The sequence below is a fragment of the Cetorhinus maximus genome, chromosome 20 (genome assembly GCF_964194155.1).
Source record: "Cetorhinus maximus chromosome 20, sCetMax3.hap1.1, whole genome shotgun sequence".
Classification (NCBI taxonomy): Eukaryota; Metazoa; Chordata; class Chondrichthyes; order Lamniformes; family Cetorhinidae; genus Cetorhinus; species Cetorhinus maximus.
In genome coordinates, this window is record NC_135898.1 from 87,826,968 (window position 1) to 87,845,753 (window position 18,786).

The 18,786-nt window shown below is 41.1% G+C and overlaps 1 protein-coding gene across 1 annotated transcript in view; it reads left to right on the forward strand.

Moving 5' to 3' along the window:
* got1 (glutamic-oxaloacetic transaminase 1, soluble) overlaps window positions 1-18,786 on the forward strand; it is a 54,227-nt gene that overhangs the window by 4,220 nt on the left and 31,221 nt on the right. Inside the window, exons 2-6 of the mRNA XM_078565107.1 lie at window positions 2,871-3,052; window positions 6,010-6,133; window positions 10,367-10,479; window positions 12,479-12,583; window positions 16,179-16,329. Coding sequence (XP_078421233.1) covers window positions 2,871-3,052; window positions 6,010-6,133; window positions 10,367-10,479; window positions 12,479-12,583; window positions 16,179-16,329 — 675 coding nt within the window. The remainder of the gene's footprint in view (window positions 1-2,870; window positions 3,053-6,009; window positions 6,134-10,366; window positions 10,480-12,478; window positions 12,584-16,178; window positions 16,330-18,786) is intronic.

An 18,786-nucleotide genomic window follows, 5' to 3' on the forward strand; every position in this document is an offset into this window, starting at 1 on the left:
GAGGTGTACTTTTCAACCCTGGCAGCCTGTGTATTCGCCATTTGCTTTCACTTGAAACCTATCTATCAATTATAAATAGAATATCAGCTTCAGATATGGTGGCAGCACTCTCGCTATTGTTGCAATGAACCATCTACTTCACAATGTCTCTCTGGATTAGGTATGAGGAACTTAATCCCAACATAATGGTTAATACACTGTCTTATTAAAATTCTTTTTAAAATGCTGTGAATTGTAATATTTGGGTCGTAAAATCAAATCAATGAGAACTACTTTTACAAGCTGTCAGCATTTACTTGAAATAGATGTAGGAGATTAAATATCTGTCCTGCAAGTGTAAAGCCCATCACTCAATCTGACTTTGCAAGTCGGATTGCAGTTTTAGCAGAAACCCACTGGGTGGCAATGCAGGAATATGCTGGCCCTTAATTTGGGAATTGTGATGTGGAGGCTTTTTTCCTCCCTGGAACTACCCTGCATAAATATGCTTTACTCAACAGGCAGGCCCAATGCTGCTTCCTTCCCTAGCCCCAATCCCGCAGAGTGCTACAAGATCTGTTCAATCAATGGCCTGTGTCCCTTGGATCTTGCGCCCCCTCCCTCCCCTCCTGCTGAGGTTTGTGCTTCAAACTCCTAAGCCCTGGAAGGATTACTTGGCTGTCTGACAGTGTTGGAAATTGAAACTTTTTCCCTGCCCTGAAAAGGGGACATTGAAATTCCCTCCCAACCTTTGACTAAGGTACAGCCCACTGATCACTTTTATCCTTCGCTGTCTCTCCTTTCCCTCCCTTCGTCTCTAACTTAACATAGGAAAGACTGAGCAGGCTTAGATTCTTCTCTAGAAAGGAGAAGACTGAGAAGTTTTTTGTTTTATTCGTTCATGGGATGTGGGCGCCACTGGCTGGACCAGTATTTATTATTATTGAGAACTGAGTGGCTTGTGGGGCCATTTCATAGGGCATTTAAAGCCAACCACATTGCTGTGGGTCTGGAGTCACATGTAGGCCAGACCAGGTAAGGATGGCAGATTTCTTTCCCTAAAGGGAGGACATTAGTGAACCTTATAGGTTTTTACAACAATCGACAATGGTTCAGATTTTTTTTATTGAATTCAGATTTCACCATCTGCTCTGGTGGGATTCGAATCTGGGCCTCTTGGGCATTGTCCTGTGACATTACCGCTACACCACAGCCTCCCTGGTGACCTAATAGAAGTTTGTAAAATTATGTGGGGTTTTAAACATCATAAGTGCAGGGAAGATCTTTCCACTTGTGGGGGAGTCCAAAAATTAGGAGGCATAAATATAAGATAGGCAGTAATAAATCCAGTAAAGAATTCAAGAGAAGCTTCTTTACCCAGAGAGTGGCCAGAATGTTAGAAAGCATAGATACATTTAAGGGTAAGTTAGATGGACACGAGGAAGAGATAGGAATAGAAAAATATGCTGATAGGGTGGATGAAATATAGTGAAGTAGGAAGTTCAAATGGAGCAGAAATTCTGGCATAGACCAGGTGGGGTAAATGGTCCATTTGTGTGCTGTAAATTGTATATTATTTTCCTTTCTCCCATATCTGGTCCAGTTTATTTCCCCCATCTGAAGTATTGTGTACAGTATTGATCACCTTATTTAAGGAAGGATGTAAATGCGTTGGAATCAGTTCAGAGAAGGTTTACCAGACTAATACCAGGAAGGGGTGGGTTGCCTTATGTGGAAAGGTTGGACAGACTAGGCTTGTACCTGCTGGAGTTTAGAAGAGAAAGAGGTGACTTGATTGAAACATATAAGATTCTGAGGGGTCTTGACAGGGTGGATGTGGAGCCCATTCTTCTGTTTTCTTCAAAATGTAATTAATGGCTTTGCCATTGGGTGGCTCTGCAAAGAGTTTCTGTAGCCCCCTTGCATTCTATCCAAATCTTTTTTGGTTAAAAATAATCAGCTGACTGCGAGCAATTTGCTGATTGCTTATAAATATTAAAATCGATTTCCTTTGAATACATATATTTCATCTGCAATCAGTTTCCTATTGCAGCCAAAAAATCCTAATTTTTACTTGTTCCAGACCTGCATTGGGGGGGAATTGTTATTCCCTCCTTTTCAAGATGCAGACCTACACCAAGGTATATGCTCATGCAGATTGACTGCATCACCTGAGTGACCATTCTTAAATTGTGATCCTACAGAAATGAGTGAGAATTGCAGCCAGGGCCAAATCTGGCAGGAGTGACTCGCTCAGCTCCGGCTACATCATCTGTAGCATGCAATTACCTGTTTGCTTGCTATGCTGTGTTTTATTAACTACTGAGATCATATTGATCTCCACAAATTATCTTGGCACCCAGTGTTTAAATTTCTGGAAAATAACTTGCTTACCTACTGCTGTAGTACTATCTCAGCCCGTACAAGAAGGAGATGTGATATCCAGTCATTTAAGTGAGAACTGCAAATCTGTGATCAATCCTAACACTTGTTCAGTAGAACCACACACTCCTGCACCAGTGTTATTTTGAGCTTCAGTTGGCTGTGAAAGGTTTCTGAAACGCCAAGTTCTACTTTTATTAACTTTTGAAGTGAGTTCCTTAATTTTATTGTCGTCTTTCTCTGAACTTGCAGTTTCATAGCTCTACATGTTTTCAACAGTTACATTGTGCTCCGACTGCAACAGATGTAAACTTTAACCCTGTTCTCAAGATAGCTGTGTGACTAACTTGTATCTTTTAAACATGACTTTTTACCAAGTTCCATTTTAAAATATACCTTGAATTGGCAGACAAGTACCACAGGCAGTTGCAGTGCATTTGTGCTTTAACTGTGCTATGTAATAAAGTTGTTCATTTACTCTCCCCTTTCCTCCCTCTTGTCCTTTGCAGCTTATCGTACAGATGAAGGTCAACCCTGGGTCTTGCCTGTAGTGAGGAAAGTGGAACAACAGATTGCTAGTGACACCAGTCTTAATCATGAATACATGCCCATCCTGGGCCTTCCAGAGTACACCAAACGAGCTTGTGAGCTAGTTCTCGGAAAGGACAGTCCTGCCATTGCAGAAAACAGGGTGAGTCTCCCAGTTTGACTAATCCTTAACGTTTAAACACAAATTGAGAAGTTGCATTAAGTATTGCAATATTTCCGATGTTGTGCAAGCAGTTCTACAAAGCATCAGTAAAATTACAGCAGAGATTAGCTTAATATGCCTGTTTGGAGATGCAGATGTGATTTTATTTTCATCCCATAGAACCATAGAACACTACAGCGCAGAAAAACAGGCCATTCGGCCCTTCTAGTCTGTGCCGAAATATTATTCCGCTAGTCCCAATGACCTGCACCCAGTCCATTACCCTCCAGACCTCTCCCATCCATGTATCTATCTAATTTATTCTTAAAACTTAAGAGTGAGCCCGCATTTACCACGTCAGATGGCAGCTCGTTCCACACTCTCACCACACTCTGAGTGAAGAAGTTCCCCCTAATGTTCCCCCTAAACCTTTCCCCTTTCACCCTAAAGCCATGTCCTCTCGTGTTTATCTCTCCTAATCTAAGTGGAAAGAGCCTACTTGCATTTACTCTGTCTATACCCCTCATAATTTTGTAAACTTCTATCAAATCTCCCCTCATTCTTCTACGCTCCAAGGAATAAAGTCCTAACCTGTTTAATCTTTCCCTGTAACTCAACTCCTTAAGACCCGGCAACATCCTAGTAAATCTTCTCTGCACTCTTTCAATCTTACTGATATCCTTCCTGTAGTTAGGCGACCAGAACCGCGCACAATACTCCAAAGTTGGCCTCACCAATGTCTTATACAACCTCACCATAACATCCCAACTCCTATACTCAATACTTTGATTTATGAAGGCCAGTATGCCAAAAGCTATCTTTACAACCTTGTCTACCTGTGACGCCACTTCCAGGGAATTATGTATCTGAACTCCCAGATCCTTTGTTCCTCCGCACTCCTCAGTGCCCTATTATTTACTGTGTATGTCCTACTTTGGTTTGTCCTTCCAAAATGCAACACCTCACACTTTTCTGCATTAAATTCCATCTGCCATTTTCTGGCCCATTTTTTCCAGTTGGTCCAGATCCCTCTGCAAGCTTTGAAAGCCTTCCTCGCTGTCCACAACGCCTCCAATCTTAGTGTCATCAGCAAACTTGCTGATCCAATTTACCACATTATCATCCAAATCATTGATATAGACAACAAACAACAATGGTCCCAGTACAGATCCCTGAGGCACACCACTAGTCACAGGCCTCCAGTCTGAGAAGCAATCATCCACTACCACTCTCTCTCTTCTCCCGCACAGCCAATTTCGAATCCAGTTTACAACCTCTCCATGGATACCAAGTGTCTGAACCTTCTGAACTAACCTCCCATGTGGGACCTTGTCAAAGGCCTTACTAAAGCCCATGTAGACAACATCCACAGCCTTTCCTTCATCTACTTTCTTGGTAACCTCCTCGAAAAACTCTACAAGGTTCGTTAAACACGACCTACCACGCACAAAGCCATACTGACTATCCTTAATCAGCCCTTGGCTGTCCAAATAATTGTATATCCGATCTCTCAGAACACTTTCCAATAATTTACCTAATACTGACGTCAGGCTCACTGGCCTGTAATTACCTGGTTTACTTTTGGAGCCTTTTTTAAACAACGGAACAACACTGTAATTTAAATAAGATTCAGTTTCAAATGTTTCCTGAATTCCTGTTAATGAATGTGTACAGGGTTATGTTTGTCCTGCGGAACTCATGGATTATTTAGCTTGAACTGCTGCTCTTTGCATTGATGTTGACTTTCTGTGCCGCTGGTAATAGATTTTACACTGACTGGATAGCAGTGCTGGAGTATTGCTAAGGCAAGACAACATTGAATAAGACCTAGCTTATATTCTGCTAACCAGTGTCCTTCAAAACTGTCAGGTAGCCAAGCCCACACTTGTACATTGGTGCTTTGGGCAAAAGCACCAAAAGTGCTTTTATAGTAATGCCCAAAATTTGTGGCAAATTAGCAAATGTAGAAAATCCAGTACGATTTCGGCATAACATTGTGCAGTTTTGAAAGAATGAGGGAGAACATAATATTAGATAATTGGATAATCCAATTTCAAAGATACAACCAAAAGCCACTTGCAAAAGGCACATTGTATGGGAAGTGAATATTTTAGATGTTTTTGATGGTATATGGGACTCTAATAAACCAACAGTGAAATTACAGCAATCATTAACTTAATAGCCTTGTCTGGAAGCTGGTAAATGGTTTAATTTAAATTCTACATTTTCATTTGATCAGACCCCAGACCCCTTTTTTAAAATTGTTTCTTTAATTGACGGATATGCTTGGCACTACATCCATTTTACGGTTTTTGTATGTCTGCCCTGGTTAACTAATTTTAAAAAATCCATTCATGGGGTATTAGGTCGCTGGCAAGGTCAGCATTTGTTGCCAACCTCTAATTGCCCTTGAGAATATTGAACCATGAGTACACTTGAGTGATTTGTTGCGAAGGGTATCGTGTCACGTATGGCTAAGATTTCCAGCCCTAAAGGACATCCGTGAATCAGATGGGCCTTTACAGCAATCCAGTACTTTCATGGTCACCGTTACTGATTTAATTCTAGATCTTTTAATTGTAGATGTATTTAATTAAATAATTTCCCAGCTGCCATGCTGAGATTTGAACTGCTGTCTCCAGTTCATTAGTCTAGGTCTTGGGATTACTAATCAGTAACACCACCACTTGCGCTGCCAAACCCATTGGTACCACATGAAATTGCGCTTGTGGGGTTCTGAGGTTGAGCTGAGAGGGCTCACATCTTAATCTGCTCAGCTGATTATTTTCTTCTGCAAAGCAGTGGTATTAATAGTGAGAAAGAATTCATCTTGTTGTTTGTAGAAAAACTAAAAAAAACTTCTCTTTTTGCTTCAAACAGCAACGTGATGAAGTCACCACAGAAACAGTGTTTTTTTTACTGTTGCCTATTTTGTATCTGTGACCTTCCTATGACAGGTTGGCGGTGTGCAGTGTTTAGGAGGAACTGGTGCACTTCGCATTGGTGGTGACTTTCTGCGCCTTTGGTATAATGGAACTAACAATACATCCACGCCTTTATATGTTTCTGCACCGACGTGGGGTATGTGCTTACCTTATAAAATTTTGAGTGGCTTTTAATGTATGCAAGAGGTCAACTCAATAAATTGCTTTCTGCTGATGACCATGAATTGCCTTGGAGGGTTGAACTAAGAGGCAATTGTGCTGATGTGGCGTCAGCTCGGATTTTAAGGTCAATGGTGAAGAGAGCGATGCTCTCAACTGACCTCTCAAAGCTGCAGACAGAAATGTAGCTGCACTAGTGCTGCTTTTCTCTATTGTGTCAGGACTTTGAATTTGGTGTCATCTGGCAACAGTGGAGGCAGGCTGATCAGTCATCAGAATTCTCAGATGGCAAAGCAGGAAATATAATTCACGTTTTATAGAAATCAAAATAAAGATTGGGGCATACACGGGATTAAGATCAAGCTGAAATATCAAAAACTTTATATTTGAAATATAGATTTTTAAAATGTTCATCTTGGAATGATGCTCCATTATTTTAAAGTTAGTTTTTCAGGGCCAGGGGGATTGTTCAGGAGTAATTATGATTTAGTATACTGTTTAAACACTTAGTTACACCTCATTCAGCAAGGTTTAACATTTTCATGGCTTTTATAGCGAGAATAGTGCATGAAAAATGTGAAATACACATCAATTCATTCTGTGTTGATTACGTCAATGAAGATTGCAACAGTACATTCTATGGAGGAGCTGCCTATCATTGATAGGTGTCGTTGACAGCAACTTCTAGATTTCCGTTGTTAACTATGGATGTCAGAAGTTTTTTCCAGTAAAAGTGGCAGATGCTGACAGTTTCACAATCATTGCAACATCAAATTCTGGGTGGAAGCTTACAATTTCTGTCTCAGGCCCTCTGTAAGTAGACCATAGCAATTTGTGATGCAAGAACATTTTTCAGGGTTTGGTTTCTGCGTAACTAGCAAAGTAAAAGAAAAATGCAATTGTGGGGTAGCAGCTTTAATTGAAGGAAACGAAAGCTCTAACTACTTGCTTAGCTACTGTTTTTGAGCTTGTTTATGTCTATCAAGGCAAGTGCTCCCAGTTACTTCCACTCTGCTCTGCATTAGGCAGTTCCAGGTCTGGTAAAGCACAGAATAAAAATTACTTTAACTTTGGCACAGCAATGTGGGTTACAAAATGTTGCCTACCTCTGTGCAATCTTTCCCCACATCAGCCATTCTTGTGACTACTCTGATATTGTCAGGTTATGGGAAGTTTTGTGCTTCGGGCCTGTGCCTACCAGGAACTGGAATGACTTGGAAAAAACCCATTTCACAGCAATGAGAAGACATTGAAATCCCATCCATCTGAGCTGAATATAATCCCAAAGAAGAGAGATCAATGTGTAGCCCACTCCAGTCTCTGATTTAATGCCTTTAATCAAATGCTGGTATTATTAATATTTCAGTAGCTGGATGTTGTGAACATGGTTTTGAAAATAAGTTTCACATTCCACAGTAACTTGCAGTGGGATACAGGTTCAGTTTAATATTCTCTTATTGCAGGTTATGAAGGCACAAACTGTAATAAACCTTTTTTTTTTACATACGTACATGCGAATTAGGAGCAGAATTAGGCCACTCGGCCCTTCGAACCTGCTGCACCATTCAATAAGATCATGGCTGACCTGATTGTAACCTCAACTCCACATTCCCACCTACCCCTGATAACCTTTCACCCCTTTGCTTATCAATAATCTATCTATCTCTGTCTTAAAGCTATTCGAAGACTCTGCTTCCACAGCCTTTTTGAGGAAGAGTTCCAAAGGCTCTCAACTCCCGGAGAAAAAATTCTCATCTATGTCCTACGTTAAATGGGCAATCCCTTATTTTTAAACAGTGGCCCCTAGTACTAGATTCTTCCACAAGAGGAGACATCCTCTCCACATCGACTGTGTCAAGACCCCTCAGGATCTTGTATGTTTCAATCCTCTTACTCTTCTAAACTCCAGTGGATACAAGCCTAACCTGTCCAACCTTTCCTCATGACACAACCTCATAAATAGTCTTAATTGCCACCAAATTGCCTTTCCAGTTGTAAAATAATAGAAATTGATTAAGCTCAAAACTAAATTAAATGGAAGATTTTGTGGCAAAGTATATTGGGGCAAAGGCACATAGGAGTACAAAATGTGATCAATAGCTTTGATTCCTTACCCGGCTCTCCCAAACTCAACCATGTTGATGTGAGGAGGTTGCTAAATGGCAAACAAGTGGTTTCCCACCACGGAGGAAAAGTCTACTGCTCTTGCATATGTCTCCCAAGGGGTATTGTTAGTGTGACATTGATGATGGCCTGGGAACAGACATCCATGTTTAATCCTTCCCATGGTAGGTGGTGTGTATGCAGAGGAAACCAAGGAAAGAAGGATGACACCTCCTCTAGAAAAAAACAGGCCAGCAGGCTACCCATCTTTGGCAAAAAGTACCTATTCAATTGAGCAAGTGAGCCAAATCGGTCTAGTAGGCCTGTTTTGATTTTTGGTCCTTTGAATTCATTGACCTAGTCAGTGGTGGGAGCACTGCAGTTAACATGAGCAGCCCAAGGTTAGATGAGAAATTTGACATTGATTCCTACTCCTGACCATTCATCATCCAGTCCCAGTGCGCGAATGTGAATTTGAATATGAACGAAATGAGAATACAGTTGGGTTTGGCTGTGACACTCTCGACATTGCCTGTTGCCTATTGCCACTCCCTGTCAAGGTCCGTTATGATTAATGAGTGCGTGAACTATATGGAACTAAACCCCAGCAAAGAGTCGCACCAGTAGCAGAAGAAAAAGGGAAGGAGCTAATAGGTAAAAGAGCATTCATCTATATTTGCTGGTACCTGTGTTCTGAGTTATGTTGACATTTGTTTTGCCAGTGATTATAGTACTGACATAAATCTTGGGAAATTCTCTAGATAGATATTAAAGTGAGTCATGTTATCCATTGGGTGCCTATCCCATTATATCAGCTGGGTTATAATAAATTATTAGATTCTAACAATTCTTAGTTGCCAATCCTTTATTACGTTCTCCAGGCCAATGTGTAGCCTGTTTGAAAGGCGTTTATCACCGAGGGTTAAATGTAATCTCCAGCATTGCTTCTTAATACCAAGTATTATGAAAGGAGATTCCTATCACTATAGTGGGAATTCTAAGTAAAATATCTGCTGCTCCCCTGCTTCAAACTGTTTCAAAGCATAACATGTCACCAGGAGCTAACTAAGAGTTAGTAAAGTTTTCTTTTATAATTAGGATTATATTTGCAATTCAATAGATTACACTTAATCCTCCTGCCTTTTGCCAAATTAAACTTTGGATTAACTCTTTAATTTACTCTTAGAACTATCTGTAACCCTTTTTAATTCTGCCTCTTTGAGTTAAATGTAATGTCACTACATTATGTACACCCCCCAACAATCAGGAACTCCTTTTAGGTAACATACTTGTTGCTACACCCTTTCGTAATTCTCAGAGTACTAGCAAGACCACATTATTGCCTTTCTAGTTGCCCCATAAGTCTGGCATGCAATGATTTGTTCTTTCCAAATTGAGGGTATTAAGGAATACCCAAGCCATGAAGGGCTGCAGCTGTAGTCTGGGTCAGAAGAGGCCAGGGTGGAATATTTCACATCAACATACCTGTTTTTCTACGACAATCCAACAGTTTTTGCAGTCACTTACTCTGGTGCCAGCCAACAAAGGATCAGATTTCAGTGGAATTTTAAACCACATCCTCTGGGCAACTAGTCAGGCATCATAACTGCTACAACATCCTATTCAGCAAGCAATTGATGATCAGTTCAGAATTGGCATTCAGCTTGTTAAACACATCTCAAAGCAGTGCCTGAGTAGAATGATACAGGTCTCCCCTAGTTCGTATGTTTGTAAGAGTTCTTTTTTTGCATTGATGTAGACTGAATTTCCCTTTCCCTGCACAGTGCGAGAAAATCCTTTTGTAACTTTGCTTGGAACAATTTCACGTTTACTAAGTAGCATGGTTAAACTCTGCCTCATTAAATAGAAGGTGATTATATCCATAAAGGTGATAGGCTAATGAGGCATACTTTACTCGCTTTTAATGAGGCATACTTTACTCGCTTGGTTTTGTATGATGGAGGGCCAGGAAAACCAAAGGAAGTACTAAACATATCATGGCAACACCCACTCCTTATAGAGGAATTGTTCTTAAAGCTCTTGCATGTGAAAGTGTTGAAGGTTTGAATACCAGTGCTTAATTACAGTGTAAATATTCTGTTCACAGCAAACCACAATGGAGTGTTTGGTGCTGCAGGATTCACTGACATACGCAGCTATCGTTACTGGGACCCAGCCAAGCATGGCCTTGATCTACAAGGACTTCTGGGGGATATGGAGGTATTCATTGTAAAATGTGCTGTTTATTTCAGTCATTATCCAAAATTTGCCCAGTGAAACTCTTGACTGTTTTGCTCTTTCAAGTGCTGGGTATGTGACAAAACCTATAGTGTGGCCTGCATGTGACCTGCTTGCCATCCTGGATGGGATTACCTCCTACTTGGCACATCTTTCTATGATAAAACTGTTCTTTTTGCCCACTCCTTATTCAGTTGATGAATAGAGAGATTAAAGGGAACATGTATGGTAAAATTAGACTGAGCAATAATAAAGGAAATGAGTAATATAGAAAGTTCAGTGGGGTGTTGAAAGGGGACATTTGAAGGAATGATATAAAAAGAGCTAGCAGATAGTATAAAATGAATTGTAGCTTTTAGAGGGATGTCAAAAAATATACTTAAAAGGGCAGGTAGGATCAATTGGGATACAGTTGCTCAAGAAGGCAGCTCCCCACCACCGTCTCGAGGGCACTTAGGGATGGGCAATAAATGCTGGCCTAGCCAGCGGCACCCACATCCCATGAATGAAAGAATAAATAAAAAGGAAAGGAAAGGTTTAGTTGTGGAGGATGAAGGTAGGGCAGAGATAAGTGTTCAATAAATATTTTTACAAATGGTGTTGAAATAATAGAGATCACGATATTGAAATTTCCTGGTGGCACAAAAGGAACTTTGGCAAACAGTGAGGTAGGATACAAAAGGCTTAAATGGGATGATACTGAAGTGAGGGATAAATAGTAAGAGCTACAGTCTGAAATACCTATTGAACATGAGCGTGAAGAGGATTAGGCTCAGTTGTGATGCGACTCTGCAGTCATATAGCTGATTGCTCAGTGTCCAAGCTCTTGTGTGATGTATGGCCACTTGAGTAAAGTATTAGATAGCAATATTGTGTGGAGCTGTATCCTAGCGTGACTCACCACCAGGAGGTGGTAGAATTAAATTAGCAAAATAATTTCAACTTCTATGTAGTGAACAATGAGAAAGCATCTGGTTTTTAATGTAAATGGCACACACTGATCCCCTTGGAATAGTAGAATTTCTACAGACTCTTTTGCTGACACACTTTGAAAACTGAGGATTAGCAATATATCACAGACTAATGCATGCTACAGCTTCTCCTGAACAGAACATTGTTATGGCATGTTACTCAAAAGCATTATGGATTTCCCCACCATCAACAGCTGGCAACTGCTGTCTCAGTGGTGATAGCTGTCCCCACGTTAGACCTCAAAAAGGTCTCGAGTGAGGTTGAGAAAGCTATTTGTCCTTGAGGGCTGCAACGGTGTATAGCTCAAGCGTAGTAGGATGCAATTTAATCTTTAATTAATCAATTAATTTATCCATCAGTGAAGCAGCCATGCTAAAAAGAGTTTTGTCCAAATCTTCAAGCCTATGACATTTTATTTCTGGTTTATCCAGTTTCAAAGAAACTTGCATTTATATAGCACATTTCAAGACCTTGGAATATCTCAAAGCTCTTTAAAGCCAATGAAGCACTTACAAAGTGTGGTTACCGTTGCAATGTATGAAATTCAGCAACTAATTTGTATGCATCAAGTCCCCACAAACCGTAGTGAAATAAATGACCAGATTATCTGTTTTGGGTGTTGATTGAGAGATAAATGTTGGCCTGGAGAACTCCCCTGCTTTTCAGTAAGTGCCGTGGTATCTTTTACGTTCACCTGAGAGGACAGGAGAATGGGTTTTGAATATTGTACAAAGACAGCTGAATTTCAATTGCTGGGCTTGGGGATCACTTGACCCTAGGGCTGGAGATTGAATGCCTCGAGTCAGGAGTACTGATTGAGGAAAGTTTAGAATTTTTGGTGATTACGTAGATGGGGAGTGGGTGTGAATGGATGTGGTGAGTTGAACATTATAGCTGGCACAGTAATTAGTAAAATGGCGAGTCACTTTTTAACCTGAATTAACACTTCATCCCTGTTCAAATGTACATAACACCAATTTTGAGGGTCGCTTTTCTTCTTTACCACTAGAAAGCTCCGGAATTTTCCATTTTTGTGCTGCATGCATGCGCGCACAATCCAACTGGTACAGACCCAAGTCAAGAGCAATGGCAGAAGATTGCTGAGGTCATGAAGGTACAGTAAGCTGTTTTTCAAAGTCTGTTAGTTACAGGCAAAGTAAACTGGGTGCTATTACCGTTCACTTGAATACTTTTTTTGTTTTCTATGCATTTGAAGTTAATGTAGGGAATATTGAATTCAGTGGCTCTAACAGTTTGAATTTACTCCTATCTCAGCTGACTTGAATAGAGTTTTATCTTCAGTGTGCCATGCCCTGATTAGCCTGTATGTTTTTAAGATCATAACATGGAAAATACAAGGTTGCCAAAAACAATCCCATACTGCCTAAAACTTACTATGGATAGGTGTGAACTTTGTAATTTTGTGTTTCTGAAGGGTTTAGTAAATATTTCACAATCGTGCTTGTGTGGGCGTAATGCTTAATTTACAAATACATACCTGCTCTTAGGTAATTTCAAATATACTTGGCACCCAGTCTGACAATCGTTCAATTGAACTGAATTCAATTCAAACATGATTTATTGCATTGTCATCATGTTTTGCACAAAATCTCAGTAGGATTATATTAGTTACTGGTCTGGTACCAAAAGTGTAAACTGAAGCTTTCTGTCACTCTTAGTAATGTGTTGGACATGCCTTCTTGACTGGAGTCCAGCCCAAGAACATCTGAAATACATGCTCAGAGGGGCGAGGGGGGCAGGGCACCTAGTCAGTCCATGCTCCTTTCCTGCCACGTGCTTGAGAGACCATCCACCATTGGACCATCCACCATTGCATGGAGCAAGCCTTGCGCATTAAAGATGGAGACTTGCATTATAAAGCGCCTTTCATGATCTTTTCAGCCAGTTAATTTCCTTTTGAAGTGTAATCATTGTTGTAATGTAAGAAATGCTGTTACTCTCCCTGCACTTTGCTGGCTAACTTTAACTACAGCACACCAGTGCTTTTGGTGGATCACTCCTGACTGCTGGTGTTGTGGCTGCTCTCCTGGAGCTTGCACCTTTCTAAATCTGTACTACAGTAAAGGCCCACCATTCGCAGGGGTTCCGTTGCCGTGAAATTGCGAATGGCAGATATACTATACTTTATAATGGGAGTAAATTAGATAGGTTCCATCCACCCCAAATTTGACATTTTTAACAGAAAAGAGGCAACGAAAACTTATCTTTTTGACTAAATTCAAGACCATTTTACCACAGAAATTGCTTGGCAATGCAAGAAAACAAGAACAATGTAAAACTTGTCGATTACAGAATAATACAAATTATAGTACATTACTGTACAATACAGGTACTGTACTTGAGAGTGAAAGTAGAGAAAGTGGGTGAAGTAACAGATGCAGGCATTGATGTGAATGAAAAGAACAATGTTATTATTGACTGCTTCACCTTTTCTTTTTCAACTTTGTAAAGTTCTTGGTAAGGAGCAATAACTGTCAGTTGCTCTACAAAAGGCTTCTTTCCATGCTTGTATCAAGGCCTGTTGCCTGTTTTTTTTTCTTCAAATCTTCGGCTGACCTTATGAGATCTGCCATCATCTTGGTTGTGAATCGAGCCTTTTTTCGGCTCCTCTTCCTGCTCCTGTTTAGGTTCATTTAATCTCATTGGTTCAACCAATTCTTCTGTACAGAGTTCCTCTTAATGAGATTGAAACTCATCCACTTCATCTGTGACCAGGTCTTCAAGCCCCTCCCCTCCAACTTGTTTTGCCAAGTCAGCAATCCTGACCACTTCAGCATCCACATTCGGGAAACCGATGAAATCATTCACATCCTCAGGCCAAACTTTTTCCAGCAGGTGTTTATGGTTGAAGCTCTCACTTCATCCCATGAGTCCTTAATTATGCCTACTGCTGTGAGGATGTTGAATTCTTCCCAGCAATCACAGACTGTGGTTGAAGGGTCTGCTTCCCTAAGATGAAGGGTGCGGCTGAAACTTTGTCGGGTGCGGTAAGCCCCGATTGAAGCAATGATCCCCGGTCCATTGGTTGACTAATTAAGGTCATATTTGGTTGGCAAACCAGTCTTCAAATATGGCTGCTACCAACCAGGTATTGCTGTTAGCCTTCCAAAAAACTGGCAGATGAGATTTATTTTCCTCTTTGAAAGCTCAAGGGTTTTCTGACCTATAAACTAGCACTGGTTTATGTTTAAAGCCCCAGTCCCATTGGCACATAGCAGAAGTGTCAGCCTGTCCTTTGCTGCTTTAAAAACAGAGCTGTGTTTTCTTCTTTCAAAATGTGGGTCCTATTTAGCGTCTGCTTCCAGAACAGGCCCAGCTTTGTCTGCATTGAAGGCCTGCTTTGCCTGGTAGCCTCTCTCTTCAGTGTATTCCTGCAGCAGCTTGGGAAACTCTTCTGCAACTGCACGGTCAGCAGAAGCAGCCTCCCCGCCCTCCTCGACCAACTTCACATTATGCATCCCAAAAAGCAATCGAACTATCCTGTGCTCGCTGAGAATCCTTTAGAAGGAGAGGCACCTTCTGCACCACCACCTTCATCACCAGTGACACCAGCACTTCCCTCTTTACTACTTTTTATGTACTGGTACAGTTCAGGTGCTTCGTTTCAAATGATTGGACCATGAACTGGGGTCCCCCTTTGCTGATGCACACAGAGGAAATGGAGAAGTTACTCAAAGTGTGGATCTCTCCCCATAAAAATGATCTTGACAGTACAACTACCAGAAACACCAACACTGACCTTTATTTTTTCTTCAGACTGCCTAATGTACCTGATTGTGGATTCATTCGCAAAGTATTCCCTGGCCAATATAGTAGCACTTGCACCATTTTTCAGTCGATCTAAAATTGAGACTTTTCATTCAAGTGTCATCACTTTCCTGGGGGGATGTTTTCTGCTGGGCTCTGAATCACTTAATTTTAGTAAAGTGCTGTCTGTACCTGTATTGCAAAATACTGGTTGGGAGTTACTGTATCCTGTAAATCACAGCAAGCCACATGCAGTTTAGGTGAGAAGTTTAACATGTTAAATGGCGGACGAGCGAAGATTTGGAGCCACGAGCCATGATCAGGTGTTCCAAACACATTCACACGGGTAAACGAATTCTCGATAGAGGGGGTTGCGAACAGCAGGAGTTGACTGTACTTTGGTATGTTTCTACAATGTATGGTGGGTGCAGAGTGAAGGTGATGGATTACTACTTTGTAGGGTTTTCCAACCTGATCACAGTCCTGTATTACCCACATGTCTGAAAATATATCTGAAGATATGTTTTTCACAGAGATTAATAACCTGGATTTTGCTATATTATTCAAAGACGAGGGTGCTATGAACTGAGCCACAGCTGACACCTCAACCTCTTGTAGCACTACCTTTAGTGAACTCATGTACTGATGGCTTGATGTGCTCTTTAATTGCTTTCACCAGGGCATGTTGCTGACATCGTTTAGCCTCCATTTTTGTGTGTGATACTTTGAGTTAGTTGTTTGTTGCCGACTGTATCTACATTTGTTGTCGCTTTAGAACTGTGTACGAATAAAAAGCAGCCTAAACATGTAGATGAACTTGCTGAAAATGCTGGGAAGTATGGAGGAGTGAATTTCAACTGTTGAGCCAGAAGTAATCCTTTGAATTTTTTGCTTTGTTTCTGGGTTGTATCCTCATGTCTGTATTTTCTGTCCATTTGCAGAGAAGGTCCCTCTTCCCTTTCTTTGATGCAGCCTATCAGGGCTTTGCATCTGGAGACTTGGATAAAGATGCTTGGGCTGTTCGTTACTTTGTGAGCCAGGGTTTTGAGCTCTTCTGTGCACAGTCCTTTTCTAAGAATTTTGGACTATACAGTAAGTAATAGTTTCTTTCTAATTTTTAGAATGTTTAAGGAACCAAACACTTAACAGTGAAGGAAGCAATGTGACAAAGTAGCAACAATATTCATAATATCCTGTATAATCCCAAGTGGGGTGAAAAGTCTGCAACCCGTCCTACTGCCCTTGAATAGATGAAGAATAAATGGGGCCTAAACATAAATGCATATATTCTGCCACAGAAAACTAATAAAAGGGGCAGCTCCAAATAGGCTGACATATCTAAGACAGTCCTGAATAAAAGCTTATTAAATGTGTAAACAAGAAATTACACAAAAGTGTAACAGAGCACTTGCCTGTAACTTAAGATGTGGGTGTGCCTAATTGTTGTAAATTTAGATTGCTTTTGATCAATGCTTGAGTTCATTGGTTTCACTCGCCTTTTTTAAGCAAACTGAAGGCCTTTGTTTTATGGGAGTTTGTCCTTGCTGCACTCTCTTGTGATCTGGACCTGGTTTTCTGCATATGTCACATGTGCAACCGTCTGATGGACCGTGTTGAGACCAAAAGTGGAGAACATTGGTTTAAATCATCAGACGGCTTTACTTTATAGTAAGGTGAAATAACAGAGAAACTGGTACGATCGCAGAATGAAACTAAATTATACAAAGTCATGCTTTGATCTGCAAAGAGTTGTTTGTTCCCAGAACATTAGTGACTGTCAAGCATGCTTAGTTCTCAGGAATATTTACTCTTAACATTTCTATTTATTTTCCCCTTTCTGTTCACATCACCCTTTCCCATCTCCCTTGCAAAAATATCTTTAAAAACAAATCCATTGCTAAAACAGTGAACAATTCCCCTTAATGTTTTGAAGCTGGCTTTTCTATGTTGCTTGAGAAAGGATTATGATGACCATTTCTTTCCTCAACCCTCTTCCTCTGCACTTTTTGAATCAAAAAAAAATGCTCAGCTCAGCCCCCAGATGGCACTAACTCCCTGCTGCACTGTGGGTACACCTACACCCACAAGGTCTTCCGCAGTTCAAGAAGGCGGCTCACCACCACCATCTCAAGGGCATTTGGGGATAGGCAACAAATGCTGGGTTTGCCAACAAATCGCACATCCCACAAAGGAATGGAGGGAGAAAAAAGTTTGGAAGAAATAATGCAGCATTAATGTAACGTTCACACCTGCCTGCCACTTCAGGTCCTGTGATTGTTTAGAAAACAGCACTTGAGTACTGTGAGGAGAAGGGTGGTGGGGAAGAAGTGTTTGAGTGACTCAGACAAGACATCACTGAACTTTTTTGAACAGAAATCTAGGTTTTGAATGCTTCAAATCAGTTCAGGTTATTTCATTATTCAGGTATTTGTATCATGTATACATGCAGAAGAACCCAACAACAGAAACAAACAGCTTGACTTTTAGTGGGGGTGGGGGGGTGCGCAAGTTTATAGCAGGATGGAAATCCTCTCTCGCTGATACAGGATCTTAGAGCGAGGCCTGGCACCATTTTAATTTGAGCCTCTTAAGTAATCTAGGACAGTCTCCTGCCAGAAACGGGCAACACTGATGAGTGGGAAGGAAATCTGGATGCAGCAAATTTTGTTCAAGGCGGTGGTGTAGTGGTAATGGCACCGGACTATTAGTCCAGAGGCCCAGGTTAATGCCATGTAGACATGGGTTCGAATCTCACAACAGCAGCTGGTGGGATTAAAATTCAATTAATAAACCTGGAATTAAAAAAGCTAGTCTTGGTAAGAGTGACCATGAAACCATTGTCGATTGTTGTAAAAACCTATCTCGTTCACTAATGTCCTTTAGGGAAGGAAATCTGCCATCCTTACCTGGCCTGGCCTCGTATGACTCCAGAACCACAGCAGTATGGTTGACTCTTAAATGTACTCTGAAATGGCCTACCAAACCACTCACTTGTATCAAAACCTCTACAACATCCTGGGGACTACCATTGACCAGAAACTGAATTGGACTAGCCATATAAATACTGTGGCTATAAGAGCAGGTCAGAGGCTAGGAATCCTGCAGCAAGTAGCTCACCTGACTCTCCAAAGCCTGTCCACCATCTACAAGGCATAAGTCAGGAGTGTGGTGAAATACTCTCCACTTACCTGGAGGAGTGCAGCTCCAACGACATCCAAGAATCCAAAGCAGCCTGCTTGTTTGACATCCCATCTACAAACCTTGACTCCCTCCACCACCGTCGCACAGTGGCAGCAGTGTGTACCATTTACAAGATGCACTGCAGGAACTCACCCACGCTCCTTAGACAGCACCTTCCAAGCCCATGACCACTATCATTTAGTTAGAAGGACAAGGGCAGCAGATAAATGGGACCACCACCACCTGGAATTTCCCCTCCAAGCCACTCACCATCCTGACTTGGAAATATATCACCATTCCTTCATTGTGGCAGGGTCAAAATCCTGGAACTCCCTCCCTAAAAGCTCTGTGCACATGGACTGCAGTGGT